Source organism: Heliangelus exortis, chromosome 5 (genome assembly GCF_036169615.1).
Source record: "Heliangelus exortis chromosome 5, bHelExo1.hap1, whole genome shotgun sequence".
NCBI classification, from domain to species: Eukaryota; Metazoa; Chordata; class Aves; order Apodiformes; family Trochilidae; genus Heliangelus; species Heliangelus exortis.
The window spans coordinates 2,818,915-2,837,439 of record NC_092426.1 but is presented as its reverse complement, the minus strand read 5'-3'; the positions used below and the strand labels follow the sequence as shown (position 1 = coordinate 2,837,439).

The following is an 18,525-nucleotide window of genomic DNA, read 5'->3' as shown; positions in this document are numbered from 1 at the left end:
AGCCCCGATTATTTGAGGCGCTCGCTCCTGGCAGCGCGCGCTCCCCATTGGCCGCCCCAAGGCCCGCCCCCACCTCGCCCATCCTCCGACGCCATTGGCCCGCCGCCCCCGTCAATCACCGCCGCCCCCGCCGCTCTCTCGCCTCGCTTCTTGGGTTGCCGCCGCCGCCCGCCTCTTTCCCCCCCCCGCCTTCCTTCGTCCCCTCGTCCCCTCCATCTCCCGCCCCGTCCCCCTGCGAGAGGCGGGCGGAGGCACAACCGGGGGTGGCTGCGGGGAACCGGGGGGTTGAGGAGGGTTCGGTAGCTCCCGCCCAGCAGCTCGATGATGTAGGGTGTAGGGCGGCTCTGGGGAGCCCCGCAGAAATTGGGGCAGGGAGCTGCGGGAGGGCAGCGCGCTCCGGTTCCGAGGGTTTGGGTCTGGGGGGTCCTTGAGGGGAGCGTTTGGAGAAGGGTCCCTGAAGGTTTTGGGTTTGGGGAGCGGTCTGGGTATTTCCCAGGAACCTGTGTGGGTGTAAGGAGGGGGTTGTTGGGGTCAGCAGAGATCCCTGTGGATGAGGGGTGCCGGGCAGGAGACCCCCCCAGACCCGGTGCTGTCAGGAGAGACCCGAAAGGTTCGGGTTGAGACCTCAGGGGTCCCACCCCGGAAGGGGCAGGACCCGGGCTTTATTTTGAGTCTCACGGATTCTCCGGCCGTGGGATGGACTCCTGGAAATTGTGGTGGAAGGAGCAAAGGATTTCGCTGATCTCGGGAACCCCAGGTAGGTGGCAGCCCCTAAAGGATGCTCAGCCGTGGTGTCCATCGTCACGGGGCTGCTTTCCAGGGATTTTAGGGGGCTGGTCCTCAGGGACAGAGGGGATGGGTGATGCTGAGGCTGTCTGCTCAGCATCAGCTGAAATGGTGCTTCTCCCGGGATGGGCAAAGGGACAGGGATGCAGGACACGTCCCTCCTGGAATTTTGGGTAGCAGGCAAAGCCCGGTTGTGCTGCTGGGAGGGTGGGAAGTGGGACCTGGAAGTGAAAATGAAACTGAAACTCTCGTGGAAGTGGCAGAAAATGGGGAAAAAAAAAACCCAAAACCAAAAATCTCAACAACCCAGGGAGGCACACTGGGATGTGCCTTGAGGTCCACGCGTTTCCCACCTCTCCTGATGGTCCTGGAGAAGGATCCCTGCCCTACAAGGTGCAGCTCACCCCAGCCACCCCTCTCTGCACCTTCATCCCCTGGCTGCAGTCCTGTAGCTCTCATCCTGACTGAAAACCTGATGTGTCTGCTCCAGGGGAGAGCAGAGGCTGGGGGAGAGGTGACAGCATGGAGAAGATCTCCATTCCCATCCCTGCCAGATGTGCCTGTGCCTTCCTGAGCTGCCCCAGCAGGGATTTGCACCACGAGCTGATTACACAGGGATCTGCAGCATCCTTAAAATGCTGCTGGGTGAAAACAGCATTAGTGGATCACAAATGGTGTTGGTGATGATGAGGGATAAATATCTCTGGGGGGATAAATATCTCTGCAGCGAGGCTGGAAGCAGAACATGAGTTTGTTGGGGGTCCCAGCATCACATCCCAGTTGGGGTCCAGTGAGGGTGGAAACACCTTCCCATTTCTCTAGGGTGTCAGGGGTGGAGTGGTGCACTTAAATCCTAAGCAAGAAGTAGGAATATATGGATATAAAACAGTGATTTAACAAAGTTTGGTGGTAAATGCAACAGTGGTGTCACAAAGTGTGCTTGGGGAGTTGCTGGATAGAGGGCAGGGGCAGGAAAAAATGCCAGGAAGATCCTCCTGTTGGGTCATGGGATTCAAAATCAACCTCTGCTTTCTGAACACCTCCTCATAGAGGAGTCTGGATCCAAACTTAGTCCCAGACTTGATCAGCAGTTGGTGTCTAAAGGTTTATATATCAAAAGCTGCATGGCCAGCAGGGCAAAGGAGGGGAAATGCAGCTTTTTGACCTTACTTAGGTCAAAGAACTTTAAAAAATTTGAAAGGAGCTGGGCTGAGCTCTGTTCCAGCAAAACTGGGTAGTGATAATTAACCTCAGTGGTCTGATTAGGAAAAGGCCATTTTTCTGAAGAAGAGTAAGGAAGGGGAGCATGTAGTGAAAAGTGTCTAAAATAATGCAATATCTGGTAAGGAAGTGAGGTTATTGCAAGCCATAGGAGTCCATAAAACTAACACATAACCTCACTGGGGAAAAAGACTTAAATATTCATAGAGTGCCAGACTGGTTTGGGTTGGAAGGGACCTTAAAGAACATCTAGTTCCTGTCTCCCTGGTGGCCTTGGCAGTGCTGGGGGAACAGTGGGACTTGATGATCTTAAAGGGCTTTTCCAACCCAAATAAGTCCATGATTCTGTCCCCAGACAAGGTGGCTGTGAGCAGGTTGGATGTGTTTGGGATGGGGGTTTGGGTAGTGACATTTAGCTGGAGGGATTCCTGTGGATTTGCTGAGCAGAAGGCTGGAACAGGGAGCTTTTCAGGGAATTTTTGGGGGTTCCCTGAAAGGGAAACCTGTGTGCATGGTCTACAGGGCAAGGTGAGCTGTAAATGCATCTCCCTGGGGTGTTAAAACTCACCCACTGAGGGCTCTTGCAGGTGAGGAGATGCTGATATAATGAGATGAAACAAAGGGGAAGCAGCACTGTAACATATTTGGACCAGCAGTATAGGTTTGGTTATTTTTTAAGAAGGTAATTGATCACTGGGAGGAAAATACCCTGCTGAGGGAGTTTCCTGACATCACCAGAATTTTCAGTCCGGGATGGTTCTGCTCCTCCTGAGCTCAAGGAGGCCCCCAGATGATGGAGGTGGTACTCAGCTGGATGTGCAGTCCATGATTCCAGCAGGACAGTGATTCTTTCTTATCTTTTGAGCCTTAAAAACCACCCCACACCACCCTCCCTTGAATGAAACGTGCTGCAGCTTCTAATAAATATGGACAGCCAGGGATTTCTTGAGGCAGGGGGCCAAGGAGATCAGCCAGGGTCACAGAGGTGATGCAGGGATCCCAGGGGTTGTCCCTGCAGGATTCCCAAGCAAAACTCACAATTTATGCACAAGCAATTTGTGCCACCACCAGAATTTATTCTGGGTGTCTCTGGTGTGTTTGGGTCCATTTCAAGTCATCTACTGTGGCCTTAACCTCCTTGTCTTGGAGGTATGAGGGTAAAAACATGAACCAGGGCTTCCATACCATCTGTGGTCCATGGTTTAAAGGTTTCTCTGGGGTGCCAAGCAGCTGGGTCACCCATCCCTGGTATTTTCACACCTCTCTGGTGATCCTGTGAGTGGCCGTGGTGCAGGGTGCTGGTCCTTGGGTGTCCATTTTCCTTGGGTGGCAAAGAGGTGACAGAAGAAATGACCTAAAAAGCTGAAGCTTTGAAATCTGGCTTGATGGGGCCCAAAAAAGGAGCTGCTGGACAGGATGGAGTAAGGAGGAGGTGGGAAGGTGGGAATGGAGAAGGGATGAGGGCACATTTTTGGGTGGGTGCAGCGGGGGGGGGCAGCCAGGGCTGTGTTTGGGAGAGGTGCAAGGAGAAGAGCTGCAGTCCCACAAGGATGTGGAAAAGGCAGAAGGTGGATGATAGGAAAACTGCAAGAGCCAGAGGAGACCTGAAGAGAAATCAGGGCTGGAGTTGGGTTTGAAGGTACTGCCCTTCAGGAATGATGCTGGGAAGTCTTTCAGGCTTCTTGGAGGCTGCTCCTCTTGCCTCCTTGACAGTAAGCTCTCCCATTTGACCTGGGCTGGTTCCCACAGGCCAGGATTGTGTTTATTTTTCCATCCTGCTGTAGCCAAGTTTGTCATTTAATAAATATCAGCCCCCCCCCCCCCACCTCCACCCTGATCTCTGTCCCCTGTGTAAGCCACAGGAACAGATGGGAGGGCAAAGGACCAGAAATGCCTGGCATTTCCCAAAGCTGGAAAGGAGTGAGCTGAAGATTTTCCGGTGGAAAAAAAAGTAATTTGTGCCTTTCCAGCTCCATCTTTGGTTTTTTTGTGCCATTCAGGTCTGATCCAAACCCCTCACCCGTGCCAGAAGGAACCTGTGAAGGTTTGAGCATTTCCTGGCTGCCACCAACTCCTCCCTCTTGGAGCAAAGCAGAGGGACTTTGCCTGCTTGTTTTGGAGTGGCTGGAGCTTGGGTTCATCAGAGAGCAGTGACAGTGACAGCATCTGACAGGGTGTTGGTGGGAATGACACTCCATGGACACAGGGGCATTTGTTGCTGGAAACAGCTGCAGCTCAGGATGCACACAAACAGCTCCTCCACAGCTTCAGCTCCAGCACTGCCTTTTTGTTGAGCAGATCCCAGCCATGTTCCAGTCCCCTCAGCAGCTGAGACTGGTACCTGGAGGGCAGGCTCTGAGGGAAACTGGTGTTAAACAGGGCACTGAAGTGGGAAGAAGTTTTTTTTCTCAGCCTGAAGCTTTCCTGAGCCCCTGAGTCTGAGCAAGATTTGAGCTCCTGAGGACAAGAAGGAGATTGAGGGGCTGGAGTGTGTCCAGAGAAGGGAATGGAGCTGGGGAAGGGTCTGGAGCAGAAGTCTGCCCAGGAGCAGCTGAGGGAGCTGGGGGTGTTGATCCTGGAGCAGAGGAGGCTGAGGGGAGAGCTTCTGGCTCTCTGCAAGCCCCTGAGAGGAGGTTGGAGCCAGGGGGGGTTGGGCTCTGCTCCCAAGGAACAAGGGATGGGAGAAGAGGAATTGAGCTGGAGGTTTAGGTTGGAGCTGGGGAAGAATTTCTCCCTGGAAAGGGTTGTCAGGGCCTGGCCCAGGCTGCCCAGGGCAAGGCTGGAGTCCCCATCATCCCTGGAGGGGTTTCAGAGCCCTGGAGATGTGGGGATGAGGGACATGGGGCAGGGGTGGCCTTGGCACTGCTGGGGGAAGGGTTGGGCCTGATGACCTTAAAGGACTTTTCCAAACAAATTCTCTGATTCTATGAGTCAGTGGGGTGTGGGGAGCTGTGCTCCTCCCAGCATGGTTTGTGGGGTCTTTGCTGGATCACACCTTCTCATCTATTCCTCCTCTCCCTTTAAAGGCTTTCAAATCCCTGGAGCTGTGGTGCTGAGGGCCATGGGGCAGTGCTGAACTCCTCAGGGTTAGATTAATGGTTGGATTTGATCTTCATGGTTGATCTTTTCCAAGCAAAACCTCTGCAGGACTCCTGACCAGCTCTGGAAGCAGCCCTGCTCTCTTTGCTCCATCCTCTGAAGCATCTCCCCAATTTCCTTGCCTGCTTTCCATGAGCTTCACCTGGAGTCCCATCAGAAGGGGAAACTGCCAGCACTGCCCTGCAGCCTGCCACACTCCTTGGGGTTTTTTCTCCCTTGCCCCCAGTTTCAGAGGGTGGGCAGAGGAAGTCAAGACAAGTCCAAGGACACTTCTGCCATGTGGTGCAGCTGAAACCTCCAACAGCAGAGATTTGGGGCAGGCTCTGGGAGGGATCTGGAGGATTTGGCATAGGCTGAGGTGGGCAGTGTGGTCCATCCCTTTGCCAGCATCTCTTTCAGGGACACATCTAAGACTGCTGGCATCCTCCAGGCTTTTTAACAAGAATTGAGACAGTTTGGGGGAGGTTTTTTTGTCTGACACAGGCACTGTTTTCTGCCCGCACATGTAACTTGTTGACTCAAAAGGGAAAAAAAAAAAAAAGGAGGGAAGGAAACCGTCCCTTAAATGAAAGCACTGGAGGTCCATGCACTGATAGGTACCAGTCAGAGGAAAGAGAATGGACTTTTCTGTCATCTCTGGAGTTGTCTGGATCACCTGCTGATCTAGTGACCAGTCCATGATGTCCTGGAGATGTTTGTCTCCTATCTGGAAATCACAGTCCTGCTGCACCTACCTGAGCAGAAGACACTGATATATGTCAGTACATACATATAAAACATATATACCTATGTGGGATTTGGTTTTTTTTCTTTTTTTTTCCCAGTTGTGACTCTCCTGTGCCTGTAGCTGCCAGCAGCCATGCCAGCCCAAAAGGTCCAATGGGTTTCTTCTTTCTTTTTCCTGCTCTTCTGGGCTTCCTGCATCCCAAGGTGGGGAAGCACGAGGCTGCTGCAGGAGCTGAGCCTCCAGGAGTATTTCAGCAGCTTGGAAGCTGGCAGAGCATCCCTGGCTTACTTCAGCCATCATGGTAGGTATTTCATGGGCTGTATTTTTGGCAGCCTGAGTTTTCAGCAAAGGCTTCTGTGTGGGCAAGTGGAACAAAGTTGGTGGAACTGTGTTTGTACAGTACTTCTGACAGGCAGAGACCTCCTGGGGTTGAATCTTTTCTGGCTGTGTGTCCCCAGGCTTCAAACTTCATTAATTTTCTGGATTATTTTCTTGGAGATACCATGGAAGAGAAACCCAGCCTTCTCAGGAGTTATCCCCTCAAAGAGGATGGGTTTCTCTTCCATGGTTCCTCCCAGAGATGGGGGGAAATCTCTTGCATGCTGAGGGATTGAGAGCTCTCAAAAATTAGCAGATCTTTGGCTTTATCTTTCTTGTTCTGCACCTTTGTGACCCCAGACTTGGTTTTCCAGAGACACAAACATGGGCTGAGTTTCTATCACAGCTCCCACATCACCACTGAGTGTGTTTGAAAGGAAGGGGAAGGGATGAAAACGAACTCTTTTTTTTTCTTTTTTTTTTTTTCTGGTATTTCAGTTTCTCCTGCTGCCCAGCCCTTCTTGGAGCAGATTGAGAGCTCAGCTGAGGTTCTGCAGGACTATGGCATCTCAGTGGTGAAGGTAAATGGGGATGAGGAGCAGCAGAGGCAATTTCTGCAGATTATTTCTGTAGATCTTCCTCTGAGGTGGCCAGAGCTTCTCTCAACCCACCTTGGGGGCTGACAGCAGTGGGACCCCAGAAGAAAGCAGGTGTTGGCAGACCAGGGCATCCCATTTTATCCCTTGTCCTGGCTTTATATCTGCTGCTGGTGAATTGTGTCCCACCTGTGGGTCACCTGGAGAGGCTCAGTGTCTCCAAACACAGGGGACTGGCAGAGCCCTCAGCTGCTCCTGACCTCCCAGTTCAGTCTCAGCAGATGAACCTGTGTTTGAGGATTTAGGGGAAATTCTCATTGAGAGGAAATAACTCACATTTTCCCTGCAGCTTTGTCTTTTTCATGAGCAGCCCCATGTTCCCCATCCCCTCCAGCACTGCATGGGATGCCTTGGAGTTGCCTGGTCCTTGCTGTCCACCCATGAGCATGGCACAAGGCAGAGTGGGATCCCCATTGCTGCCCAGGAGGGCATCAGATTCCCCATTTCACCCAGGTGGGATTTGCCTGACCCTCTCCATGGCTCCCTCCTGCCAAAATGTGAAAAAAGGTCCCCTTCAATTCAGTGCAACAGGTATTTTAGGTGAAGGGTTTTTTTAGCTGAAACTTTATGCAGGTTTAGGTAAGGGAATGACAGGTTTAGGGAAGTGTAATTAGATGTTAAGAAGTGCTTATATATTTGTCTGTATCATCTATACATGTATTTAATTTTCTTCAGATACAGGCTGAGTTTAAGAAGATACTTGTCACTTTGAGTGTCCTGGGCAGCTCACAAGATCTCTTGATCCTATCTGAGCCCCATCAAGGCAGGAGAATCATAGAATCCCAGACTGATTTGGGTTGGAAGGGACCTTAAAAATCACCTGGTTCCAACCCCCCTGCCATGGGCAGGGACACCTCCCACTAAAACTGAATGACAAGCTCCACTCCCCAGCTCTGGCCTCCATTTTATTCTATTTTTTTCTTCCAGCAGGCTTGGAAAATCTATATTTACCCTCTTGAATGGAATCAAAACTGCAGTGCTGTGTGTTTGCAGTCATTTGGGGAGGTGGATGTCTAATTACATGCTTTCCATGTCTAGGTTAATTGTCCCAAAGAGGATGCTTCAAGATACTGCAGAAAGGAAAATGCATTAAGGAAAGCCTACCTGTTCAGGTGAGGGGGGCTTCCTGGGCACCACATTCCCATTCCTTTCCAGTGCAAATGTTTGGAAAAAACCTCTGGGATCAGAGAGAGCTTTGTAGGAGCCAGAAGGACAGAAGTGACAGACAGAGTTGAGTGAAAACTACCCCCAAAAAGGTCCAACACAGTGTTGCAAATGCCTCATCCTCATTTGTGTTCTCCTGTCCTGGTGGACTCCTACTATCAGGTTCTCCAGAGTTACACCCAGAACACCATTTTTTTAATTCTAGTCCTAGAAAAAAACACTCTTTGGTAGTCTTCCTCTTGGTGTATTCAGTTTGTCTGCCCTGGAGGTTTAGCTCATCATGAGTTGTCAGCTGGAAGCTTCTCCATGTGTCCACTCAGTTCACAGAATCCTCATGGTTGGAAAGGACCTTCAAGGTCAAGTCCCACACCATCTTAACCACCAAATCATCTCCCAAAGTGCCACATCCACCTGGTTTTTAACACCTCCAGGGTTGGCAACCCCACCACCTCCCTGGGCAACCTGTTCCAGTGCTTCATCACTCTTTCAGTGAAGAATTTTTTCCTATTATCCAACCTGAACCTCCCCTGGCACAACTTGAACCCATCACCTCTTCTCCTAGCACTGGTCACTGGGTAGAGGAGGCCAACACCCACCTCATTCCAGTCTCCTTTGGGGAGTTGTAGAGGGCAATAAGGTTTCTCCTCAAATTCCTCTTCTCCAGGCTGCAGAGCCCCAGCTCCTTCAGCCTCTCCTGGTTTTCCAGACCCCTCATCAACCAGTTCTCATTTTCTGTTGTACATGACCCACAGAAACATCTCCTCAGGTGGTGAGGGTCTGCAGGGTGATGCTCAGAATCTGCTCTGACCTTCTGTCAGTCTGTGCTGGGCTTCTCATCACCAGGCTCCAGAAGTTGAGTGAAAGAGCAGGGTCAGATGTGACACCACTAAACCAGCATTCCCTGCACACCTAAGTCCTAAGAAATCCCCAACTTCAATCCTGACATTTTCTTTCCAGCCATCCGTGCCAGCAGGTAGCAGAAGAGTGAAAAATAATTTAGCTAATGTTTCCTAGTTTGTGGGGTTTTTTTGGTTTTGGTTTTTGGGGTTTTTTTTTTTGTTTGGTTGGTTGTTTTTTTTGTTTCTTTTTTTTTTTTTCCTGATCCTCTTCCTTCCTTCCCCAGAGGAAATGTGCTGATCAGAGAGTTCCCCACTGATGCTTTGTTCGACGTGAACTCCATCGTTGGGAATGTGTTGTTGTAAGTACAGCTCCAGCTCTGGGAAACCTTTAACTTCCCACAACATACAAACCCCACATCTTCCAGAGGCTGCCCTCAACCCAGCAGAAGGCTGCTGCCCTCTTCTGCATGGTTTGACCCTGTTAAATCTATGGCACTGAGGTGTCTCACCAGGGCACATCTGGGCAGCTGCTCAGGCTGGGAATCTTCAGTCTGCCAGCAAGGAGCTGGATTTTTACCCTGTTCATCCCCTCATGGTTATGTGGCTGGAAATTTGCTCTTTTTAAGAGTTGCTGATGCTGTTTCTTTCTCCCTCCTCAGTGCCCTGCTCTTTAATGAAGTTAAATATGTTGAAACACTGGCAGAGCTTCAAAATATTGAAAATGCACTGAAAGGGAAGTCAAATGTGGTCTTTGCCTATGTACCAGCTACTGGGACAGCAGGTATTAATACTCAGCTTCTCCTCTTTCCTCTCTTCCCAGAGTCTTTTATTACTAAGTTGTGAGGGAACTAGATTTCTGACCCAAAAACCTGCAAATGGAGGATCAAGGAAACCTGCAAGGGTCACCCAGACTCAAGTTCTCCATCTGTGTCTTGCTGTGTTTCCAGTTGCACCAGAAAAAGTTTTGCTGGGACCATAAACTTTCAGAATGGATTTGAAAGGGAAAGGAGTCCAGTTCTGGGCTCCCCTGTTCAAGAAGGACAGGGAACTGCTGGAGAGAGTGTGTCCTAAATAGGACAAGATAGTATCTGAGATGCATATGTAGAAACCAGAATTTTATTGTAAATAACAAAGGATCTTAAAAGCTGGACTAAAAAGGTCTGAATTGGATTATATGAGTGTTAGGATATTAGGATAGCAGAACAAGGGGTTAGGATAACAAATAAGAAGATATCTTAACAATAAAATATGGAAGTAATCAAATACCTGGATAAGTGTCACACAAAGCTAATGGTTAGAGTGTTAGCAAATGATTTCTCAGGGGGTCTCATACTGGTTCTAGAACAATGATAAAAGTAATACCTATAAGTTATGTGATAATACAGTGACTGCAGGTTTGTAAGGCTCCTAAAGACTTAAAATATTCATATCTAGGGATTTGCTCCTTCCTACCCTTCCCTGGCTCTGGTTGGGTATCAGGAGCAATCCCTGGAGCAGCCATCCCTGCACATCCAGCACCCCTTCTAGGGAAAATACACAGGAATCTCACTGATCAAAACCTTGGAGCATCCTTTTCCAGAATAAAATGATCAGCTGCTGTCATTTGACTCCTCAGCCATACCTCCATTCTGTTGGAGAACAAAAGGGAAGCAAAGTAAAGCTAAGGAAACCTTTTCCCTCATTATTATCAATTCTTATGTTTATCCCTCTGTCCTTGTTTTGTCTTTCTTTGGCCTCGCTGGAGCCAAACTGAGGGCTACAAAGCTGATTAGAGGACTAAACATCCAGAGACCAGAACATCTCTCCAAGGAGGAAAGGCTGAGGGACTTGGGTCTTTCTAGTCTGGAGAAAAGAAGACTGAGGGGGGGATCTTGTCAAGGCTTAGAAATACCTAAAGGGTGGGAGGCAGGAGGATGGGGTCAGTGGTGCCCAGGGACAGGACAAGAGAGAATGGGCACAAACTGGGACACAGCAAATTCCATCTAAACAGGAGGAGGAACTTTGAGGGTGACCCAGGCTGCCCAGAGAGGTGGTGGAGTTTCCATCTCTGGAGACATTCCAACCCCACCTGGACACCATCCTGTGCAACCTGCTCTGGATCATCCCCAGAGGTCCCCTCCAAGCCCTAAGATTCTGTGTGATTTTGAGGTTGCTGTCTTCATAAATAAAGAAACTTGTTGGCAGCTCTCTGGTTAAAGGTACCTGGTAGAATGGCTTCACTGACACCACCTGTGTGTTTACTGGGGATCAGCAACTGGGTCCAGTTACTTCAGACAGCTGTGACTTTTTACCCAGAGTTTCTGGAAAGCCTGGGCATTGATTTTTACAATAGGGAAGGATGAAGAGGGAGATCTGGAGGGCTCTGAGATGAATTTTTATCTTGCTTTTCTCTCCCCAGAGCACAGAGCTGTGATGGAGGCAGCCTTTGTCTATGGGACTGTCCACCAGTTTGTTCTGACCACTGAGCCAGTGCTGCTGAAAGCCACCAGGTATGTGCAGACACACACACACCCCCCATGTAGAGCTGTTCCCTGGCACTATTTGCCCTGTTCTTGGGTTTCTCAGCTTCTCAGCTCAAATCTGGGCTGGTATTTGGATGCTATGCCAAGGCTGGACAGTCAGAGCTGGTTTGCTTTTCCCAAACCAGCTGCTCCTTGTGTTCCTGGGCTTGAAGTAGCCATGGATTTTGTGACTGTTCATTGAGGGGGATTTTATAGGAAAGTCCAGTGTCTCCATAAGTGATCAAACCTCAGCTCTAGGCTTGGACAGGGGACTGGTATAGCTTAAAACACTCAGCTTTGTGCACTGGTGAGCAAGTCTGAGCTTCTGAGAAGGGTAAGAAGTCAGGACAAACACCACCCAGCTCCCTGTTTTCTCCTGCAGTGGCCATAGGGGCTTCAAAAGGGGTCTGAGGGTGTGGATCCCATCTTCTGGCAGCCAGAGATTTCAGGATTGTTAAGAGATGGGAGCTGAACCTGGATCAGGGTGGTTTTTTCAGATTTTTTTTTCAACACATTTTTACTTTTCATCTGAGCAACTTCTGTCAGCAGTGAGTTCTGCAGCTCAGCTGAGGGAGTCACTGCTCCTGTACTTGGGATTTCCCATCCCATGGCTGCCCTGGGGCTGGCCAGCTCAGTCCATCCCCTTCCCATGCTGGAGGAGCTGGATTGAAGGGCAGATCCCTCCCCACCACTTCCTCCTGTGAGCCCCTGCAGTCAGGAAACTGAGAGGAACCAAGGTGGGAGTAGCCCACAGCATGTAGCATCCTCAGCAAAGAGTTTACACAACGACCTGCCTGTTCTTACAGGTGACACCAAAACCTTTCAGTCCCCACGATTCCATCCCATCCCTGCAGGATCCTGAGCAGGGAGAGCTTTTTGTGGCTGCCACTAGATGGCACGGTTGTCATTTGGACAGGAGTCTGCTTCATTCTGCTTAAAAAGTAGAGAGGACACCAGCAGGCACCTCCTTAGCTGGTGAAATGGTGGCAGCTTCACCAAGGTGAATAATTTTCACCCACCCAGGGCTTTGAGGTCTTAATGCTACACCCTGCTCTTCCACAGAGGGGACTTAAAACCCCTTACAAAGGGGATCCCTGTTTTTGGGATGGGGAATGATGCATCAGGAAATAAATGGGACCACCCAACAGCAGTGATGGTCTCAGAGCAGGAACCACCAGCCTGGGAACCATCCAGGGAATTTGATGCAGGAATCACCAACCAAGCTGGGAACCACCCAGAGAATTTGATGTAGGAACCACCAAGCTGGAAACTACTCAGGGAATTTGATGCAAGTACCACTAACCTGGGAACCACCCAGAGGATTTGATGCAGGAACCACCAAGCTGGGAACCACTCGGGGAATTTGATGCAGGAACCACCAAGCTGGAAACTACTCAGGGAATTTGATGCAAGTACCACTAACCTGGGAACCACCCAGAGAATTTGATGCAGGAACCACCAAGCTGGAAACCACTCAGGGAGCTCAGTTTTGCTGCTGTTCAATAGGTGAAATATTCCTTATATACTGATGTCATCAGTGGGGTGAAAGAGATGAGCAAAGCTGTGGACTTCAGGTGTCATCCAGGGTCTGAGAAAAGCTCAATCTTGAGCCAGATTTTCTGGGCTTGAGGTCATTTATCCAGGGATTTTAGTAGAAGTGCAGCACAGTCCTTAATAGCACCTGGACACAGTTGTACCTGTCAGGAGTAGGGCTCTTGAAGAGGTCCTACAAAGCTGCCAAACCATGAACCTGAGGATGATCTGGCCTCTAAAAGGTGTCAGCAAACATGCTCATTCCATCAGGGTGTACTAAAACCCAGTGGTGGGTGCCCAGCTCACTGTGGGTTTTGTTTTCTCTCTCACAGCAGTGATGGCCCTGATGTGTCCTCTGCCCAGCTGATGTTCTGCCACTGCCAGCAGAGCCCTGAGCTGTCCCAGCCCTGCAGGAGGACACCCATGGGGCAGCCCCTGACATTGCTCAACATCCACAGGCACCTCAAGCTCATGGGAGCTCCTCTGGTGGTATGGCTGGGGAAGGGGAGATGTGGAGAGGATGTGGGAATGAGGGAGGTGGGAGCAGAGAGCAAGGCTGAGCTTGGGAATCCACCCATCCCATCCCCAGGGAGTTAATGGCAAAGCTCCCAGGATTATTCCAAGCAAAGGAGAGGTGTGAGGCTGGAAAGGAGTGATATTCCAGTGCACTGCTCAGCTTGCTTGGAGCTTCCCAAGTAGCCCTGGCACTGATGTGTGTGATGCTCCTCCAGTGGTGAGAATGGGCTGGAGGGGCTCCTTGGACTTTGCTGGGACATACAGGATCCAATCCTATCCAGTAGGCTGGAATATTTCAGGGATCTACCACTAGTATCTCGTCCAACTGCTTGACCAGAAATTAAAGGATGTTTTTAAGGGCATTGTCCAAATGCCTCTTAGACACTGACAGGTCTGGGGCACTGATCACCCCTCTAGGAAGCCTGTTTCAGTGTCTGACCTCCCTCTTTGCTGAAGAAATGCTTCCTCTTGGCCAGTCTTTGAACCATTCCCATGTGTCCTGTCACTGGGTAGCAGGGAGCAGAGCTCAGCATCTCCCTCTCCACATCCCTTCCTGGGGAAGCTGTGGTGAGGTTGTTCCTCAGCCTCCTTTTCTCCAAACTCATCAAAATCCTCAGCTGCTCCTCTAGGCCCCCCACAGGAATCTCAGCACCTTGTGGAGATGGAGAGCAGGGATTCACCCCCTGGAAAGCACAAGAGACAGGAGGATTTATCCTATTTCCTTTTCCTACTGGGCAGTGAGCCAGTTCCCACTGGAACTGCCCAGCCAAAAGGATGAGGAGATGAGCTGGGAAGTGTCTCTGCCCAGCCAAAAGGATGGGGAGATGAGCTGGGAAGTGTCTCTGCCCAGCCAAAAGGATGGGGAGATGAGCTGGGAAGTGTCTCCTTCAGCTCCTGAGCTCCTTCCATGGAGGGAAGATGCTTTGTTAAGCTCTCATGAAGCAGCATGTCCAAGGCAGGAAGAAGAGGATGCCAGCTCTTGGCATGTTGTGGCCAGGGTTTTCCAACTGCTCTGGGGATTGGGTGCCAGGTAAATAAAAATGAGTGGAGTTTTGACACCTGGAGTTGCTAAGTCACAAAGAACATGAATAATAAAGAGCAGGTTTTTAACAGGGAGAGGGATGGCAGGTTGGAACAGCTTCACTGGGGTTGTGTGGGTTCTCCTTTGGTGGATGTTTTAGAAATGGGGTGGGGGGCTTTTTCTTGAGGGTCTGTGGCTGGGGAACACGTGGTGGGTTGGGCTGTAAAGGAGAACTGAGGTATCTTCACCTGTGTGGAGATGTGCTGCAGCCTCACCATGTCCTTTTTCCAGACAGAGGTTGCTGAGGACCCAGAGAAGGTTTCCACTGTTCACTTACAGCTTGGGCTACCCCTTGTCTTCATCCTCAGCCAGAAAGAGACCTATGAGGCTGACAGGAGGACAGCAGAGTTTGTGGCCTGGCAGCTCTTGGGGAAAGCAGGAGTTGCCCTTTTGTCCAGGTATTTACTTCCAGGTGTTTTGAGATGCTTTTTGCTTTCTGTGGTGTTTCCAAGCTTGGTTACCCCACCACCAGGATGGTACTGAGGGGGCTTACCACACTGATATGAGAAGCAGTAAAACAAGGGTGTGTATATATATATAAATATATAAATATATATATATTTCATGTTTAAGGGTTTCATGTTTAAGGACTTGTCCAGAATCAGATCAGTTTGGTTTCAGACTGGCTGGAAAGTATAGAAATGTTTGAGCTTCTTACTGACTTCAAAGTGGAAAAACCACTCAGACTGAAAATTTTGAAAAGGAAACTTAGCACAGATGGAAAGCTTTGTGTTTTGCCCTCAAATGGGCAGAAAGAGATCCAAGCAAGGAGGTGGAATGTGGGTGCTGGGACATGCCAAGGGGTCGTGGTGCCTCCTCAGCCACCGAGGCCTCTCTGGAGGAGACCAAGATGCTTGTAGCACAAGAAGGGGCCAGGAGATGTGTTTGTAAAAGCTGGGGAGCTCTGATTTCCTCTGGTTGACTTGCAGTGACTTCTCTCTGCTCTGTGGGCTCAGGAGTTCTCTGCCCCCACCAGCCTGGCTTCTGTTTGCAAATGTGTCAGGGTTTAACACTGCTCAGCAATGAAACCCAGTGCCAGATGCTCCCTGTTAATCTCCATCCCCTCCCTGATAAAGGAAGGAGAGAGAATAAGGGAGAGAGACTGATGGGTTGGGAACTAAACTACACAGCTGGAATGGAACAGGAATGAAAAATAGGGAAAAATTACTAAATCTATACAAATCTACAGGAAAATTGATCCCAGGTTCCTCCCCCTCTCCCCCAATAACTCTCCCATCCCCACTGAGGCTGCAGGGCAGCCCTGGGAAAGTCCAGGCTGGAATCCTGGGGTCAGGAGCAGTTGGGAGCTGGAGGCAGGAACACACAGATTCAGGCTGGGATGGATCAGGAGCACAGGCAGAGGAAGGGATGGAATCCTCCCAGGATGCTGAAGCAAACAGGGAGAGGGGAAGAAGGGGAAGCAGGAAGGGCTTTGAGCCTGGGGATCCCTCCAATTTATGCTGAGGATGAGGTGGATGGGATGGAATCCTCTGTTTGGTCAGTTTTGGTCGTTTCTCTTGTCTGTTCCTCCCCAAAGGAGGTTCCAGGTGTGACCTCTTGACTCCTTTTCTCCTTCCAGAGGGCAAAATGTTCCTCAGAGCTGAGCAGTGCCCTTGGTTCTGCACCCCAGGCTCTGGCTGTACCTGTAAATATTGAGTGGGATCAGTCCCAGGAGCAGCCACTGCCTGAGAAACTTGCTGTTCATTTCAGCAGTGCAGCTGCTGACAAGAGACTGAGCTGAAAGCAAAAGTACAGGACAGAAAATCCCCTTTATCCTGGCCCACACAGGACACCAAATGCTTTCATGATGGATGTTTTGCTACAGGAGATGCCCAGGTCTTGGCTGTGTGGCCTTAGGGGATGTCTGCTGGCAGCTGTGCAGATGGGGGGAGATGGAAGAAAGGTGGCTGGGGGCTCTTTTCTCCCAGCTTTCTGCCACCCTGGTGCCTCTCTGGATGGAGGCACTTCCAGGCTGCATTCACTTAGGAGCTGAAGTCCAACTGCACTGGGATGTGGCCACCAGTGCCTGAGTAAAGACCCAAATCACAGAAAAGGAGTCCAAGCCCCTTGCAGAATTGACCCCTCATGCAGTGCAAGCTGCCCAGAAGGTCACTTGGAGCCCAGTTCTCCATCACTGGTGTGGATTCTGGGTCCCTGGAAGTTCTCTGGGGCACTGAAGCAGAACTGTGTGAAGAGCTGGAGCTGGTGGGAGAGTGGAGGGGGAACACTGCACCTTTTAATGTTCCCTTTGTGTTTTGGAAGGGACCTCCTGGATCTGAAGGTTCTGCTCCGGTCAAACGTTGCTCTCAAGACACCAGATGAGGTGAGATGCTGAATTACTTTATTTTACAATTTTTATGTTTCTTTCTGGGTAAAGGGAAGTGTCTTTCCACTGCCACACAGGTGTGTTTGGAGCTGCCTGAGCCTGGTACTTGTGCCTGCTTGGAAAGAGAAAATATTGAGTTGATTTGGGGTTCAGAACATAGGGTGACATCACCTTAAAGCAAGAGAAGGTTGGGAACTACTGCAGGTAGCAATCCAAGTGCAAATTCCCCAAAAATCTGGACTTCCAAAGGCCCTTAGCCCCTCAGGGAAGGTGTTAAAAAGATGGGAGAGGAAAGTGAGAGCAAACAAGCAAAGGTCTGTGCTGAACTGATGTAACCAGCTGCCTCTGGCACTGATCTGGGAAAAGGGCAGGGTGGAAGTGAAATGAGGTTGATGGAGATGAGCTAAACTCTGGAGGGACCTGACCCAGCTTGTGAAGCAAGAGGGAATTCAGCACCAAAAAATGCCAGGGAGCAGACGTTGCCCCAGGTTACCTGAACTGTCACCCTTGTGATTGCTGAGACACAGGATCAGACCTGAACCCCAGCATCCCCTGAGGCCTTTCCATGCCCTGCTGAGGATGTGCACGTTGTGTTTCTCCTCTCAGAGCCAACGGGAGGTGCCAGCACTTTGTCATTTCTCTGAGTTCATTTTAAAATTTGTTTTTTTGGCTGAAGTGCTTTTCGCCGAGGTGGTGCCAGGTCTGGTTTCAAGCCAGCAAGGTCTCATTTCTGAGAAATAGATTTTGCTTTTTGATTTCCATGGGTTGGCAGCCCCACGTACACTTGGGAGCACTCTTCCTTGTTGTGCTTTGTGAGATAGAGATTTTTTTTTGTGCCTGTTTCCTAGCTGTGATCACAAAATCCCAGACTGGTTTGGGTTGGGAGGGAGCTTAAAGCTCCTCCATTGCCACCCCCTGCCATGGTCAGGGACACCTCCCACCAGCCCAGGTTGCTCCAAGCCCCATCCAACCTGGGCTGAGACACTGCCAGGGATGGGGCAGCCACAGCTTCCATGACCATCCCTGCCTGGAACTTGGATCCAGAACTTGGATTAGGTGCACCAGTTCTGCATTCAAAGGAAAATCCTTGAGCCTGGAAGAAATAAAAATAACAGACCATTAAAATACATCATGGGAATGTCACTCAGTTGATAGAAAGGTGCTACACTAGGAGTGATGGGCTGATCTGACCCATTTAGAGGGAGAACAGCCAAATGCACCATGTATCTCATAGAATTATAGAATGGTTTGGGTTGGGAGGGACCTTAAAGCTCCTCCATCCCCACCCCCTGCCATGGTCAGGGACACCTCCCACCAGCCCAGGTTGCTCCAAGCCCCATCCAACCTGGGCTGAGACACTGCCAGGGATGGGGCATCAACAACCTCCCAAGGCAACCTATTCCAGTGTCTTACTACCCCCATGGTGAAGAATTTTTTCCTAATATCTACCCTAAATCTCTCCTCTTTCAGTTTAAAACCATCACCCCTTCCCCTATCACCATCATTTCAGGTGAAAAGCCCCTTCCCAGCTTTCCTGTGGTCCCCCTTCCTCTCTTTCACTCTTTGACCATTGGGCATCTTGCAGTGATGGGATCTGTGGCAAGATGCTGGAAGGTGGAACTGGTGTTCACTTTCACCACTCCAGGCACAGGATCCCACAGAGCCACACTTTTTTTTTTTCTTTATCCTGGCATGGAGAAGTCAGTCTGGATTGAGAAAAATTCCTGTGCAAGTGAAATTGGATCAAAGAAGAAGAAA

General features: G+C 50.2%; 1 protein-coding gene across 5 annotated transcripts in view; it reads left to right on the top strand.

Moving 5' to 3' along the window:
- Positions 1 to 205: 205 nt before the first annotated feature.
- TXNDC16 (thioredoxin domain containing 16) overlaps positions 206 to 18,525 on the top strand; it is a 57,833-nt gene continuing 39,513 nt past the window's right edge. For 2 of the 5 annotated variants that reach the window (XR_011726145.1, XM_071745156.1), the window contains exons 1-10: positions 209 to 757; positions 5,931 to 6,134; positions 6,650 to 6,732; positions 7,846 to 7,919; positions 9,095 to 9,169; positions 9,470 to 9,591; positions 11,209 to 11,299; positions 13,177 to 13,333; positions 14,673 to 14,839; positions 16,704 to 16,764. Coding sequence is in view for 4 of the 5 variants with exons in the window: in XM_071745156.1 (XP_071601257.1) it covers positions 5,966 to 6,134; positions 6,650 to 6,732; positions 7,846 to 7,919; positions 9,095 to 9,169; positions 9,470 to 9,591; positions 11,209 to 11,299; positions 13,177 to 13,333; positions 14,673 to 14,839; positions 16,704 to 16,764 (999 nt within the window). In the remaining variant the exon portion in view is untranslated. Of the gene's footprint in view, positions 758 to 4,007; positions 4,052 to 5,930; positions 6,135 to 6,649; positions 6,733 to 7,845; positions 7,920 to 9,094; positions 9,170 to 9,469; positions 9,592 to 11,208; positions 11,300 to 13,176; positions 13,334 to 14,672; positions 14,840 to 16,703; positions 16,765 to 18,525 lie in introns of all 5 variants that reach the window. The other 3 variants (XM_071745157.1, XM_071745159.1, XM_071745158.1) reach the window with 3 other exon arrangements.